The following is a 14,451-nucleotide window of genomic DNA, read 5'->3' as shown; positions in this document are numbered from 1 at the left end:
TGGGGCTCCCATCAGCCTGCACGGGTTGTCATCCCAGAAAACTCAGGCCAGGTAGCCTTGGAGCGTGTTGCTAATGGTAAAACCGTGCTGGTCAAGTCCACAACCAAGCAGGTTCACTGTTAAGTGGGAAGCTAATTTTGTTCCAGTTATTCACTGGAAATACTCTTGTTTGGGTTCCAGCCACAAGAGGAGGCTGAAAGAAAACCCTTAGCTGACCTGAGCTTTGGAAGAGCAGTTCCTGCTGAACTTTGGTATTGGGAAGGAAAACGATTCATGGTGTGGGATCCAGGTGATTTTGACCTTCTGCTCTCCTGTTTTTGGTGCTTTCCTCTGGAAAGTGCACGAGGGGATTGGAATGCTGAGGAATGCCGAACCCCTGGTTGGTGTGTTTCTCTTGGCACCGAGCCCGTAACTCCCTTCACCAGGGAATAAATCGCGCAGCAGGAAAAGGAGGGGCATTTTCAGGGGATAAAGGACAACGGAGGGAATAAAGACGGGTGAGGAGCTGCCTTACGGGATGGGAGGTGCTGTAGGGAGCTTTGCTGCCCTGCCCGGGGAGATGCGGCCGATGGGAGCGGGAAGGATGCTCGGATCAGGGCGCTGAGACGATCCTGGGATGGAGGCAGCGGCTGCCTCGGCCAGAGCTTGCCCGCTGGCTACGGGAGCTGTTGGGAAGCTCCCGCGCTCCCTGCCACCCGGAATCCCGCCTTGCTCACTCATCTAGGCCAGAATCGGGAGCAGATGGGATTTTTTTGCTGCTTTGTGGGAAAAACGTGGCGTTCCAGCGGGCGCAGGGCCTGCAGCCGCACACAAGGTCACAGAGCTATTAATAGAGCCAGGGCCTGCCGCGGTACGCGGAGCTCGGGAGAGGGGCTCGGGAGGGCAGCAAGTGGAACAGTGCCGGGCTGGGGGGCTCGGCTGAGCCCTCCATCCCACGGGAAGGTGGCTCAGGAGCTGTGGGGAATGGGGATCCCCAACTTGGGGCTGGTTTCTTGCCTCTGTTGTGGTTTTGGCTTGCTCCAGTCACGTCGTGTGGGATGGAGGTGGGGGTGTTCCGTGCTAAACCTCCGGATCAGCCGCCCCCTCCTCTGGCTTTCCCGGGGCTGGGGCCGAGGTCTCGCCCCTGCCCGGCTGCAGAGAAACCATCTGTTTTTAAACTTCCAGCTGGAAGGAACGCAGTGAGGGAGAGGCTCCTCGTGTTGTGCTATTTATACCTCAGAGGGGCAGCCGAGCATCTGTCCCTGCAGATCCAAGCTCAGCCCAGGGCTGTGCCGGGACCTCCACTCTGGAAACGGGGCGGTTTCCTTGGATTTGCTTCTTCAGGGTCCCGGCTGGAGCTGGGTTCTGACACCTGAACCCATTCCTGTGCCCGAGAAGCAGCCGGGAGGCTGCAACCAGGAGCTGCTCGCTCCGGTAACTCCACCAGGAATCTGAGGAGATGACGCTTGGAAACGGGGATGATATATGGGAATATTCACAAATGAGCCAAACAAGAGCATAATTAGGGAGGCCAGAGGGAGTCTGGAAGTGGTGATAAAGCAGCCGGCGGCTCTGCGGAGAGGGCAAGGCGGGAGACCTGGAGCGAGGATCGCGTCATCCCCGGCGCCGCTGCCCGCGGGGTTGGGGAATGGGATGTTCCGCACGGAGCGACGCCAACTATTTTATTCCTATGTAAATAAAATATCTCTGAGATGAAACGGAGCCAAAGGGGGTGGCGGGGGTGGGGGGGGAGGTGAGGGAGTTGGGAGGAGGTGGAATTGAGCCAAAATAGGGGGGGCCTTTGGGAAAAATGAGGATTTGCTGGTTTTGCAAATGAAACAAGCTGATAGCAGGGGTTTTTAACCCCATTGTTTTTTAAAAGAGAAGGGAAAAGGCCTTTTTTAGGGCGTGTCCTGGTTGCTTTTCCTCTGCTATACTCGTGTGGGACAGAAACCTCTCTGTAATCCAGAGGGTCTGAGGTGGGAATGTGGGAGGGGGTGTTTGAAGCCATTGCCTAGAATACAGGTATCCACCCTCTGAGGGCATTAGCTCCCAAACTAAAGTGCTTTTTCCTCTTGGCAAGTGCCTCTGTTGTTCCCTAGCTGCCCTGTGCCTCGGCTCATGCTGGCAAACGGTCCTGCAGATGGAAACACAACATCCACGTCCATATCATCCATGTCCTAGGACAGCTGCATTGGGAATAAAGGCCCTGGGGATGGTGTCTGATCCCAAAGAAGTGAGGAAACTCTGGGATATCCCCAAGAATAAGTACAGTGTCTTTCTTGCATTGTAGGCAAGAGAGAGCAGTTCATTTTGAGGATCCAGGCACAGGGTTCAGCAGGAAACCTGACACCCCATTTCTGTCCTCCTGCATGAAAAAGGAATTTATTCCCTTGGGGTTATATCCTTTTAAGTGAAGGTGATGGCTTTTCCTCTCCCTTTATTCTCTCAGTTTAGCAGCAGCAGCACAACACCCAATTTATTTCCAAAGAAGAAGGGTGGTGGTTTTTAAACTCAGTTTGTGGTTTTTCTTAGCCAAGGTAGCCTAATTTATTGCTTCCTGGGTGCCAAAAAGGTGAAAAGGAATTTTGCTCATCCTGAGCATATTCAGAGCCTGTGCTGCCTTGTGTGTGCTCCCAGCCCCAACAGTTTTCCAGGCTGGCCGTGGTTGCAAGGTGCAACAACCATTCACAGGTTTATTTTCACGTTTTCACCAAGTTTGAACTAGAAAGGGGTTGGAACACACAGCAGCGTTGAAAGGATGGAGCCCTGAACAGGCTGAGAAAGGCTCAGGAGGAAAAGGAAAATGCACAGTGATTGCACTTCCTTTTGGGCAGTCATTTCTCCTGACCTTTCCAGGTGCCGGTTGTGGTGCCAGCCGCATTCCTTACGCTCACTCGATGGAAATCCAGAGATGATGCGTCTCTCGCAGGAAGCAATCATGGAAACGCCCCAAGCTTTGATGTTTCCAGGGATGCTCCGTTGAGGAGGCAGGGTGAACAGCAGAGCCTGTTCCCAAGCCTGCAGCACCTGTACTGGGACACCCCAGGAGTTTGCAGCGCTGTTTAGCGCTGGTTTATTTATTAAGGTCACGCGGGCTGTGGGCTCTGCTTTCCGCTGCCAGGGAATTTGGGCAGAGGGAGAAGTGGCTGAGCATCCCCTTCCCAAACCAGCTCTGCCATCAGCCACCCCCAGCCTTCCCACACTGAAAGCTGAACACAAGTTGGGGATTAAAAGAACACTCCGCTGTATTTTAGCAGCCAAGTATTTTAAGGAATGGAAACAAAGCCGTGGAGCAAGCAGCCACATGTGTGAAATGGGTGGCCAGTGCATCTTCCCATGGGCTCCTGGGCTGCTTTTGGGACCAAAACCCCCACAATTAAATGGAAAAAACTAAATCAGGGACCTCTGCATGGAAGCACCTGCAGGAAAAGAAAGGGAGCAGCCCCGTAACTGTTCACGGTTCCTGGAGAGACAAGGGAAAGGGTTTCATAGCAGGGCAACACAGGGAAGTGACTTTAGGGAAAGGGACATGTGAAAGCACAGGAGACCCCGGCACGCTGCTGGCTCCGGCTCAGCAGCCCCCCACTCCTCCCCAAATCACAGAGCAGCAGCATTTCAAAGGATGCCACAGCACTGGCTGAACCTCCGTCCTCTCCCTTGACCTCCCCAGCCCTTCTCCCTGGGGAATTGGGGTTTCCTCATCTACAACAAGTGGCTGACCTGCCCCAGGACCTGGTTTCCCGCTCAAAGGCCAAAATTCAGGTTTATTGTCAGCACTGCACACCCGCCCTCCAGTTCCTGTCATCCACCAGACCCGTGGTAATCCTGCCTGAGGCAGGGGCTCCGTGCCCGGCATCTCCTCGACAGCGGATGCTCTGCTGCAGAAGCGCTTATAAATTAAGGGTTTATGGGGTTTTGTCTTCATCCCTGCTAGGAATCATCATAGAGAGGGTTGTTGTAGTTGCCCCAGGAGCCGTAGTCGTGGTCGTCCAAAAGCCTTCCGTAGGAGGAGTGCCTGCCAGGGGAAGAAAACCGGTTACTTTGAGCATTTATTGGTTATTTTGCCGTGGGATGAAGAAATATTAATGCGAGGGCTCCCTAGGTCAAGTTTTGGGATATTTTAAGAGGAAGGACCAGGAGAAGGGAAGAGGAGCCCAGGCTGAATTTTTGCCCCTGGTGACTGAGCCTGGACGAGGCAGGGAATTAAAACAAGACCTTTGCTCATCTCAGCTGTCAGCAAAGCCTCATTAGGGATGCTCAGCACTGGGATCTGCTGCTGTTTATTGTCCCAGTGACAGCGAGACCCACGGCAGCAGATTTCCCAAGGGATAATTACTGGTTATGACTACGCTGAGCAGCATCTCTGGCATTTGAGCAAGGCTATTGTAAAATGAGGGATCGAAACTCTGCTTTCCAGCACAGGGGTGGTGAGAAACGCAGCCGTGCTGGCACCAGAGGCTGCGCGGTGCCCTGCCACGCTTGGGGACAGCGTCTTCCCGGGATTTTGCATCATCCTTGTGATGGTGAGAGGGGGCCCAGTTCCTAGGAGTGAGACAAGGGCCCCAAAACCAGCCTTACCTGATCTTGAGGTACGCGGCTGCCGCGAACACCAGCACCACCACCACGATGACCGTCACGGTTATGGCCACGATGCTCCCTGTGGATGGAACACCAGGAAGGGCAGGGTTCAGCCCCCCGAATCCCAGCTCCAAGGCACGCATCCCACACCCCAGCTGCTCCCAGTTCACCCACGCCAGCCGTCTCTGACGGGGGGAACATTCCCTCGCTGCTTCCCAAAGAGGATGCTGGGCCCCCCTCTGTTTTTGCAGTGATCCCATTCCCATAAATGCAGAGCAGGTATATGAATGGATGAAAGGATGAAACGCTGCTGGGCTTTGCCTGGGCACTATGGACTCACTCCTTAATGCTCCCCCCAGCACTGGGCAGCATTTAGTGCTGAGCCAAGGCTAGAAAATGTTCCAGATCTCCCCTTCTCCAGCCACAAGGAGCATTTTTAGGCTGCTCGTGTCGGCACAAGGGGACAGGGAGAAGCTCACGTCAGCTTCCTGAGGTCTCCAGGAGGGAAAATTAAAACCGACATCACCCTAACTAACTCAGGCTGCACCCACCATCCAGCCATTTGTTTCCTCTCATCCTTAAGTGTTTCAAGTCAAATTTAGAACCGAGGATTTCGTTCACATCTCCAGGCAACCGAGATTTGTTTTCTACCAGTCCCGGCCTCTGCCGGTGGATCAGATGACACAGACTCCTCCGGGAATTCTGCGGAACGATGCTCCCGGGGAGCTGACCGCCTCTTCCCTTCCAGTGTGGGGGTCAGCCCCTCCTATCTGAGCACCCTGAGGCCGGCTCCGTTTTACCTCTGCGTGCACACGGGGCGCGGCGGCGCTCACCTGCGCTCAGGGCGCGCGGGACCTCCTCCATGGTGACCCCGGTGGTCTTCTCAGAGGCTGCGGCCTCGCCTCCCGTGGGGCTCGTCACAGTCACTGGGGGGGACGTTGGCTCCATGGCCAGGCTGGATGCCACGGCCAGCGTCCCCAGGGAAGGGACGTCCTTGGTCAGCGGCGGTGGCCGGGTAGCGCCGGGGCTCGCGAGGACGGGCGTCGGGGTCGAGGCCACGCCGGGAGGTGAGAAGGGGCCGCTGGTGGGAAGGGAAGAGGGGGGTGACGGCGCAGCGGCGTCTGCGGGGCTGGCAGCTGCCCCCAGATCCATCGTGCTTCTCGCCAGGCTGGCGGTGCTTGGCGTCCGGAGAGCCGGCGCTGTCCCCCAGGTGGGTGGCACCGAGCCGGGGCCGGAGGCCGCAGAAGGACCGTCAGCGGCGGCCACGGAGCTTGCGGTGACAGAGACAGGAGCAGGGGACGGCGCTGCCACGGGGACGGTGGCATTGTGGTCGTCCCCCTCCGGGGGCCTGGAGGATGTTCCATCTCCGGAGGGTTCCGTGGACAAGGACAGCGAGGGCTGGCCCGGAGCTGGCGTGGGGACATCTGCATCCCTGGAGTCTGGTTTCACCGGGACACCCCCCCAGAGGAAGGGGGGGCGGATGGGGACCAGGGGTGATTCCGGGGAGTCATCGCCCAGTCCTAGGAGTGAGACAAAGAAATGTTAATAACAGGGGGCAAGCTTGGGGGCAAGCTGGAGCTCACTGGGAGGGCACTGAAGGGCCTGGGAATTAAGCTGGAAATAGGTTTGGGCTTTAAAATGGTGAGAACCATCTAAAATAAAGAGAGGGGAAATACAGCTGGGTACCTAGAGGCGAGGTTTAAACCAGACTGGTTGTCCTGACATATATCAGCCCCATATTCTCCCCAGTTTGGGATACCCCCATCCCCAATCCTCCATCTTCCCAGCATCTCCTCCCAGCAGCGGGGGAAGAAGCTCCTCCTCACAGCAGCCACTGTGCAGCTGGGAATGATAACACAAGACTCCTCTTTCTCCTCTCCCCCCATTTCCTTGTGCATTCATTCCCCTCCATTTCTTAGCATGAAGATGAGTCATTTCTCCCTCTGTCCCCACCAGCTGACTTCTGGTTTTTCGCCCCTTTCTAGGGCTGAACTCAGCACTGGTGCAGCCCTGGCCCCCTCAGAGCGGTTGGGATGAGGGAAGAGTGTGCCAACACTGCATGACATCGAGAGGCGTTTTTATTCCATGTATTCATTTATTTACACCCTCAGAGCATCCCGAGCCCAGCACTGGGAAGAGCAGGAAAACTCACTCCAGCTGCAATGAACTAATCCCGAGCGGGGAGGACAGAAACATTCGGTGCCTGTGTGCAGAAACAATGGGATCTGGCACTGGTGAGCAGGGACTCATTAATCCAGCCAAAATGTCTTTTTTTGGTTCTGTGGATACTCATGTGAAGGACCCCATTTCCCAAGCAAAGGGGTCTTGGAGATGGGACTGAGGCCACGGCCGCTCTTCTCTCCTGAGGACAAGCACTTGGAGATGCCTCTGAGCTCTCACCCTCCTCAGGCTGAGGATGCAAACCATAGGACAGGGAGGAGGAGAGGAATGACGAGCTGGAATCCAGTTACTGAATAAACCATCTGGCCACCACAGCAGCAGGGAGGCCTGGACCAAGGATCCTTCACACCAAGGTTCAGAATCCATCCGTGTTTCCATAATCCTTGCCCCAACACAGCTGGACCTTTCCAATTTCTCCAGCAGGCAGCAGACAGCCTCTGCAGCCCAGCAAGGCCATCAAGCGCAGCAGGATCCTCCCAGCAGGGCTGGGAGCACCTCGGAAGTTTGTCACCTCTGGTCAATGTAGAAGCTCCCAGTCTCTCAGGGACGCAGGCACCTTCCCACCTCTCTGCAAAGCCACCCTGATGTCCCAAAGTGCCTGGGGCCAGCAGAGCTCCCATGATCTGCCTGAACTTTGGAGGCAAACCAATAGGGAGCTCGGGAAGCTGGCAGCGCTGCTAGCCTGGATGAGTCAGGAACTTTCCGATAATATCTAAGGGGCATAAATTGGGAGGCTGAGCCAGGACTGGAGGCAGGAACAATCTTTGGCTGCTGGCTGAGCGCTCCCGGCCAAGGAGGTCACAAGTCACAGGGACTCTTCCCAGGAGAGCGAGCCCGACCGAAGGCAGCGCTCAGCTCGGCCCTGCCCTGCCTCTCCCTGCCAGCGATCCCCGCCTGCGCCGGGGCTGTGCTTTCCCCTTCCTCCTCCGAGCCATCAGCTCCAGAGGTGATCTGGGACCCAGGCGCTGCCCTTAGGGTCTCACCCGGAGGGGATAACCCCAGGAAATCCCAGCCACAATCCTAGAGGCGATGCAGGCTGCTTCTGAATGGAGTTAGGGTTAAGGGACAAAACAGAGCGGGCTGAGGGCTGGTGCTCCACGTGTCCCCATCCACAGCTCTGCACCCAGCTCATGGGCAGCCTGTCCCACAGATGGGTGATGTCCACTCTGCCTGCACCTGTCCTCTTCCCAATGCGTCGGAAAGGGAAAATCCAAAGAACAAAAGCCAAGGGAGAGCTTTTCTTTGTTTCCCCAACACCTCGTCTGCAGGAGCCGCTGCTGAGAGCGGGAAGCAGAGCAGTGCCCTGGAACAAGGGACAAAATAGACAGCTACAACACTTCACTCAGGACCACAGGACTTGAAAGGCTAAAAACACCTCGACCACGGGCTGCCAGAGGGACTGAGGGATGTTAGCTCCCAGAGGATGCCGGACATAGCTCAGCCCTGAGGAATTTGCTCATCTAATTCACTTAGGGCAGTTGACCAACCTGCCGGAATCCAGCAGAGAGCCAGGCAGGGCACTGCCGGGATGAGGTAACCACCCAGGAAAGCAGCAGTGTCGCACTCCAGAGCCCCACAGGAGCTTTGGAAAGTCCTTTTCTGAGGTTTATTTTGTCTCTAGGAATACAGAAAACAGCCAAGGGAACAAGAACCCAAAGCCATGTTGTTCGAGCATCCTGCTCTTGGGGAATATTAACCCTAATCTCATGCCAGCCTGAGGAATGAGCCTGAGGAATGATCTCTGTCTCCTGCTGCCCTGCTGCTCTCCTGGCTCCCACAAGCCACGCAGAGGGGCAGGTCTTTCCCCGCAGGAGCTGAGGGATGCTCATGCTCCTCTTGGGGAAGAGCTGCTTGACCCGGGCTGGCAGCCTCTCCAGGATGCATTTCCCAGGCACTCCGAAAGCCATCGCAGCAAATCCTAAACTGCTCTGCCAGCTGACGCGCAGCATAAAAGCCACCAGAGGACATCTCCAGCCCGGGTGGATGACATCAGAACGGAGCAGCCACGCCGCAGCAAACAACCTCCCACTGATAAGGCAGAGATGGAGCTTTTCACAAGCTCGGCTTCAGAGCTCGTCGCCTCCGACACGGCCACAGGAGATCCACATGACCCAACCCACACGCCTGCTCTCAGCCCAAATTAACTAAAGCACCCAAGCCCCAGCTGCAGCCAGCGATGCTCCTCCAGCAGCCAAGGCCAAAGGGATAATGAAAGTTTCCATAACAGGGATTTTATTTGTTCCGCCTGCCAGCAGCAGATCCTGGCTGTCCTTACACAAGGAACCTCGCCACCTGCCCTGGACAAGGAATATCACAACAGGAGGAAAAACAAGGAGAGCTGCATGCTGCGCTTGTGCAGTCAGCTTGGGCCACCACTTTCTCTGCCAGTTTAGCAGCTGGTTTTGGGGCAAACACCCAAAAACCACAAGTAACCAAGGCCAGGCATAAGCATCACTACTCTTGAACGCCAAACTCCGCAGACACCTCAGTCTTTAATCACAAGGGTGAGCAAAAAAGGACATTTGGCCAGCCCTGTGTGAAGCTGCTCCTCGCCAAATGCTGATGACAGAACAGCCCCGAGTCCCCTGAGTGTGCCTTGGTTTACAACCAGGTTAAGCAATGCAGAGCAGTAAAACAATCTATATTTAAATGTAAGGATTTCCTGCTCGTGACCTCGTTGGCTCAGCTTTGGTTTCTGTGGCTGGGGATTCCCATAACTTGTGCTGGTTTTACGTAGTTCTCCTCCCCCTCGTGAATGCTCAGGTATCATTTTCATTGCATGTCTTTGCTATAAAACCAGCAGCATCTGGCTGTGGATGGCAAAAGCTCTCCTCAAAGTAGCTAGGACTAAGCCAAACTGGTTTTTTGCTTTGGGTTCAACGAGTTTTTCCAGCTGTTCAGCCCTGCACTACCTCACCTTCCCTGTCGCCATGCAGTTTGGGATTTGGGGGTGTTCACTTCTCGCTGGCTGGAGGCCCCATCTGCAGGGCACAGGGTTGTGACTGGGCCATGTACCGATAGAGGGGAAGGAGCACAGAGGATGGGGTGGTTGGTTTGGGCCTCTAACGCGTGTCTTTCTTTTTCTGGGGCACTGTTGTGGGCTCTTGCCTCGTTATCCCTAAGAAATACGGGCGATGGGGAGGTTCGGGAGCAGTTCTGCAGGCTCTGAGCTGTGCCCCACACTCACCAAGTGTTTCACGCCAACACAGGGGGAACACCCAGCAGGATTAGTGATGGGAAATGGTGACCCCCGAGGGTATCTCTAGCTTGAGGCAAAGCTCCAGAACTGCATGTGAATGCTGGTGACCCCCAATGCCAGCAGCAGCACCCCCACTGCACTGATGTGCTGCTCCACTCTTTCCTGCTCTACCTCCTCTGTTTTCAGCGCCAGGGTCTGCTGGCGACGGTATGAAACCAGTTCTGACAGAAGGAAGAAACCAAGGGAGAAAGCCAGCGGCCAGAAACACCAGCAGGTAAAAGGCGAAAGAAGCCAAGGCCATCAGATCCAATAAATCTGCAGCCGCTCTGATTTCCTGGCAAGCCGAGCTGGCTTCCTGCGTGATTCGTTTTATTCTGCTGCATGGTCGTTAAGTGGTTTGGGTCTAATTGCTCTGAAGCTTTCTGTAGCTAAGAGAAACAGCTGCACCAGAGAAATCCGCGTGCCGCGTCCACGCGTCCCTTGCCACGCCGAGCCTCTGTCCCAACCCCACACCGGGGCTCTCCCTCCCCGAGGATGGGGCTGCTGCTGAGCCAGCCCCTGGGTACCCACCTCCCTGGACGCAGCAGCGCCCCTCGGAGCTGCACAGCCTGCCCCTGGCAAAAGGGACGGGCAAAATCCCTGTGGTCAAATAAAAGGGGGGGCTTTGGGAATCTGGCAAAGAGAGATCGCAAGCGAGGTCCTCCCTGGCTGGGGAGCAGCGGCTGCTCTTCTCCAGGCTGTTTTGTGGGAGGAAGGAGCTAATGCGGAGGCCTGGCTCACTCTTGAACTCCCTCCAGAGCCATTGGAGGCAGGCTCCCCTTGAGGAAGCAGGAGGAAAGCTCCACCACCCTGCAGTCCCCGCTCTTCCCAGCTGAAAATGGCTTTTAAAATTCACATGCTTCCCTGCATGCTGCACGGTCCCTCCTTCCTTGCCTGGGGTGGGTGTCCAAGTTCTTCCCAGGCACCACCTGCCCCACGATCCAAATCCAGAGGTGGGGACTTCTGGTGGCACAAAAAACCCACGCTCCACCCAAAGAAAAGGTGGTGTTTCCCCCCCAAAGCTAAATGTTGCTCAATTATTCAGCTCATGAGGCCCTCGATCCTGATGCTGCAATAAAATTACAGCAGAAAATAAGGTGAAGAGGAATTTTTAGGTGCTTTTTTTTAACCTCCTGAGGGTGACAGAACACCCTCTGGCGAGTGGTCAGCCTGTACAGCCAGAGGTATCTGATGAGGACCTGGGGTGGAAAGCAGCAGCTGACAGCGCCAGCTCTTTCTAAAATGATGTTTTTCTTGTTCAAATAAAAAAAAATACATGAAGTATTTCAAGTTCTATTCTTGAAACACGCAAACAGGTGTTGTGCTGTGCTTATTTCCCTGGACAGGGGGAATAAGGGGTCCCGTGGGAAGGGAAGATCTTAGTTGTCTCCTTGGGCTGGGAGCTGGCGGATGGACCTGCCTGCTTGGGACACGTCACAAGACTTTTTCCCAGGCACATATCTTGGAGATGGCTCTGGAGCCAGCCAGGAGTTTTGCAAGAAGAAGCTCTGCCCAGGTGACAACTCCCCAGCTCCTTAATTTTCCTGGCTGGCTGCTAATTAGTGCTTCTAGGTGCAGCTTCCAACATGCATCAGCCCCATTCCAGCCCCTCCCAGGGGGAGAAGCAACTGGGTTCGGCAGGGGAATTTTAGAGCATCTCCTCTGCTGTTAGAGGCTGATTGCTCATTTGGGCTGGGAGAGGCGACAATTACCCAACTCCCCTGTCCTCCAGCTCATGGGGGAGCAGAGTGCCTAAAGATTTCCCTCCTCAATGGCAGCTTAAAACAGCCCGCGAGGCTCTGAGAGCCCAAAAAGCAGCTCTTGCACCCCAGAGTCTCCGCGAAGAAGCACTCAAGACCTTAAAAGCCAAGAGCTGCTTCTAAAAGGCACTCAGAAATGTCTCAGCGGGGGCACGGGGGGAATTGCTGAAGGGGAGAGCAGGCTCGGGGCTGGGCACCACGTCAGGAAAGCAAAGCAGGTTTCAATTTACATCCAGAGTAAGGAGTAATAACAGGATAAAAACTTCCTTGTGCGAGACGCTGCTGTTTCATTACGTGGCCAGGCAAAGCCCAGACTTATTTTACTCCTGGCCAGTGATGTCCTCGCTGTCATTGAGCCCAGAAGAATGAGCTTGAAGCATATTTAAATTGTGGTTTGTGTTTTCTCCCAAGCTTTTATATATATATATATCTATCTTTTATATATATATATAAATATTTTTTTTTTGAAGAATTATTTTAATGGGGACAAAAATGTTGTAGAAAGAAGCATCTGAAAGATGCTCTAGGGCTGTCTGGGAGCAGCCTGAGAGCCATGGGACCACAGTCCAGGGAAATCTTTTCTGTTTCTTCTGCCAAGCCTGGCTGGCGTTGGTGCTTTAGAGAGGGATGGTCGTGGGAACAGCTTCGGGTTTGGCCCGGGCGCTGGGAAAAACCCGCCTCCCAACCCCAAAGGTTGACTCCCAGCAGAGACCGCCTGCTTTAGGGGCAAATTTGGGCCGGGCAGGGGCCCGTGAAGAGAAGAAAGGACATCCCCAGCATCCCTGTGGAGCAAAACGCTCATCCCCATCCCTCCCAAACGCGTTTGCAAATTCGAAAAGCACAGATCGGGAGCTCGCCGGCAAATTCCCCCTTTACAGGGAGAATTATTCCCGCGGCTCTCCCTCCGCTCGCACCGCGGGGGTCACTCCGCTTATCCAGGGAAGATCTCCCGCGCGCTGCTGGGTGATGCCTGGGGGTCCCGCCCGCCCCGCTGCCGGTCGGGGGCCGCGGTGCCGGCTGCGGGCAGCGACAGCCGCCGGCTCAGCCCCGGCCCGGCCTCGTCCCCTCGCTCCGCTCCGCCGGCGGCAGTGTGACAGCGACGGCCCCGCCGATGGATTTCTCCCCGCGCGCGGCCGCGGTTATGCAAGCGTGTTTTCCGCGCTGTGGGCGAGCACCGCGTGCTTATCGGAAGCCCGGCCGGGGCGGGCGCAGGGGTGTCCGCCGGCTGTCTCAGCGGGGGAGGATGGCACAGCGGGTGTTCCCGTGGGATGGGGGGGCTGGTGCCGCCGGGGGAGACCCCTGGAGCTGGGGCGGGGGGGGGGAAAGCGCCAGGGGCTGGGGGCTCCCTCGCTCGAGGCCAGGGAGAGCCCTGAAAGCTCCCTGAAGCAGCGACCGTGGAGGGAAGGGGGATGCGGGGCTGGGGGTGAGTCCAGCCCGGGCAGGGGGGCACCGCGAGGAGACTCTGGCGATCCCATCAAGTCGCCCTCCTTCAAGGCGGTCGGGGACTCGGCTGGGGACGCCTCAGAGGGACACGGGGAGAGGACAAGAAGGGTAAACACCCCTCGCCCGACCCCACCGGCGTCATTGGCGGTGACCCCCTCACGGGGGGGTGCGAGTGGGACCCGTGGTGGGGCTTGCCCTGCGGAGCCCTTCTCCGGGAAGGAGCCGGGGCTGCCTCCTTCCCCGCGGCCCCCGCATCGCTCCCGGCCCGACAGCGGGGGCTCCCCGGCGCGTCCCCCCCGCCCATCCCGGTGCGGCGGCGGGCGCTTACCTGCCGGGAGGAGGAGGAGGGCGAGGAAGAGGAGGCGGCAGCAGCAGCGCATGGTGCCGGCGGCGCTGGCAGCCGCGGCGAGAGGGAAGCACGGCCCGGCCCCTCCACAGCCCGGCCCGGCCCGGCCCGGCCCCCGCCGCCGCCCCCCGCCACCGCCCGGCCCACAGCGGCACCTGCCGGCCCCGGGCACGGCCGGGAATGCGGGACCCGCACCGCCGGGAATGCGGGGCACGGGCGCTCGGGGCCAGGGACTGGCCGTGCGGCACCAGGCACACCATGCCGGGCACCGGAAGGGGACGGTGGGATCGGTCGCCCTGTCCTGGGATGAGGCACCGGGACTGGATGCTGAGTGCCGCACGCTGCCAGCGGGCACCGCACGCTGAGGACCAGGCGTGGGGTGCTCTTGTACCAGCCGGTGACACCCGCTCGGGTGCTCTGTGTCACCGCCACCCGTCGCTCTCCATCGTCAGGGCCACGCCAGCTCCTGCCTGAATGCAACGGTGGTGTCCTGGCACGGGCTGCCAGAGAAGCTGCGGCTGCCGCATCTGCGGAAATGTTTCAGGACCGGTTGCACAAGGCTTGGAGCAGCAGCCTGGCATAGTGGAAAGTGTCCCCGCACATGGCAGCAGAGTTGGAAAAAGAAGAGCTATTGGAAGGTCCCTTCCAATAAAAACTGGTTTTTAATTCCCTGGCTCTGGACCTCCCTGGGAATCCCCTTGCATAGAGGGGATCTGGTGCCTGCGGTGGGGGACAGCCCAGGTCCATGAATCAAGGGCAGTCAGGGTCCTGCCTTTCCACGGCACAAACAGCTCCCAAAATGCAGCTCCCAGTGTCCAGAGGACCCAGCCAGGAGACACCTGTGGCACAGCAGGAGGTACAAGGATCATTTTTTTACCTCTTTCCTTCTGGAGAAGGCTGTGCTGCGGGTGAAATATTTTCAG

The 14,451-nt window shown here is 57.1% G+C and overlaps 1 protein-coding gene across 1 annotated transcript; it reads right to left on the bottom strand.

Moving 5' to 3' along the window:
- Positions 1-3,202: 3,202 nt before the first annotated feature.
- PARM1 (prostate androgen-regulated mucin-like protein 1) lies at positions 3,203-13,637 on the bottom strand. Its single transcript, XM_040065551.1, has 4 exons — positions 13,511-13,637; positions 5,394-6,080; positions 4,561-4,639; positions 3,203-3,997 (listed from the first exon to the last, which is right to left on the bottom strand). The coding sequence occupies exons 1-4, from the start codon at positions 13,560-13,562 to the stop codon at positions 3,913-3,915; spliced, it is 903 nt and encodes a 300-aa protein (XP_039921485.1). The 5' UTR covers positions 13,563-13,637; the 3' UTR covers positions 3,203-3,912.
- Positions 13,638-14,451: the final 814 nt, after the last annotated feature.

Source organism: Hirundo rustica, chromosome 5, assembly GCF_015227805.2.
Source record: "Hirundo rustica isolate bHirRus1 chromosome 5, bHirRus1.pri.v3, whole genome shotgun sequence".
Classification (NCBI taxonomy): domain Eukaryota; kingdom Metazoa; phylum Chordata; class Aves; order Passeriformes; family Hirundinidae; genus Hirundo; species Hirundo rustica.
Note: the sequence above shows the minus strand (reverse complement) of the source record. Positions and strands in the feature narration are given on the sequence as shown.

What these genes read in the sequence shown, in the direction of transcription:
- PARM1 (XM_040065551.1), bottom strand. Translation starts at nt 13,562, where the DNA reads ATGCGCTGCTGCTGCCGCCTCCTCTTCCTCGCCCTCCTCCTCCTCCCG. An exon ending in CCTCCTCCTCCTCCCGGCAG is followed by an intron (nt 6,081 to 13,510) that starts GTAAGCGCCCGC and finishes TCTCACTCCTAG; the next exon opens with GACTGGGCGATGACTCCCCG. An exon ending in CCCGCGCGCCCTGAGCGCAG is followed by an intron (nt 4,640 to 5,393) that starts GTGAGCGCCGCC and finishes TTCCATCCACAG; the next exon opens with GGAGCATCGTGGCCATAACC.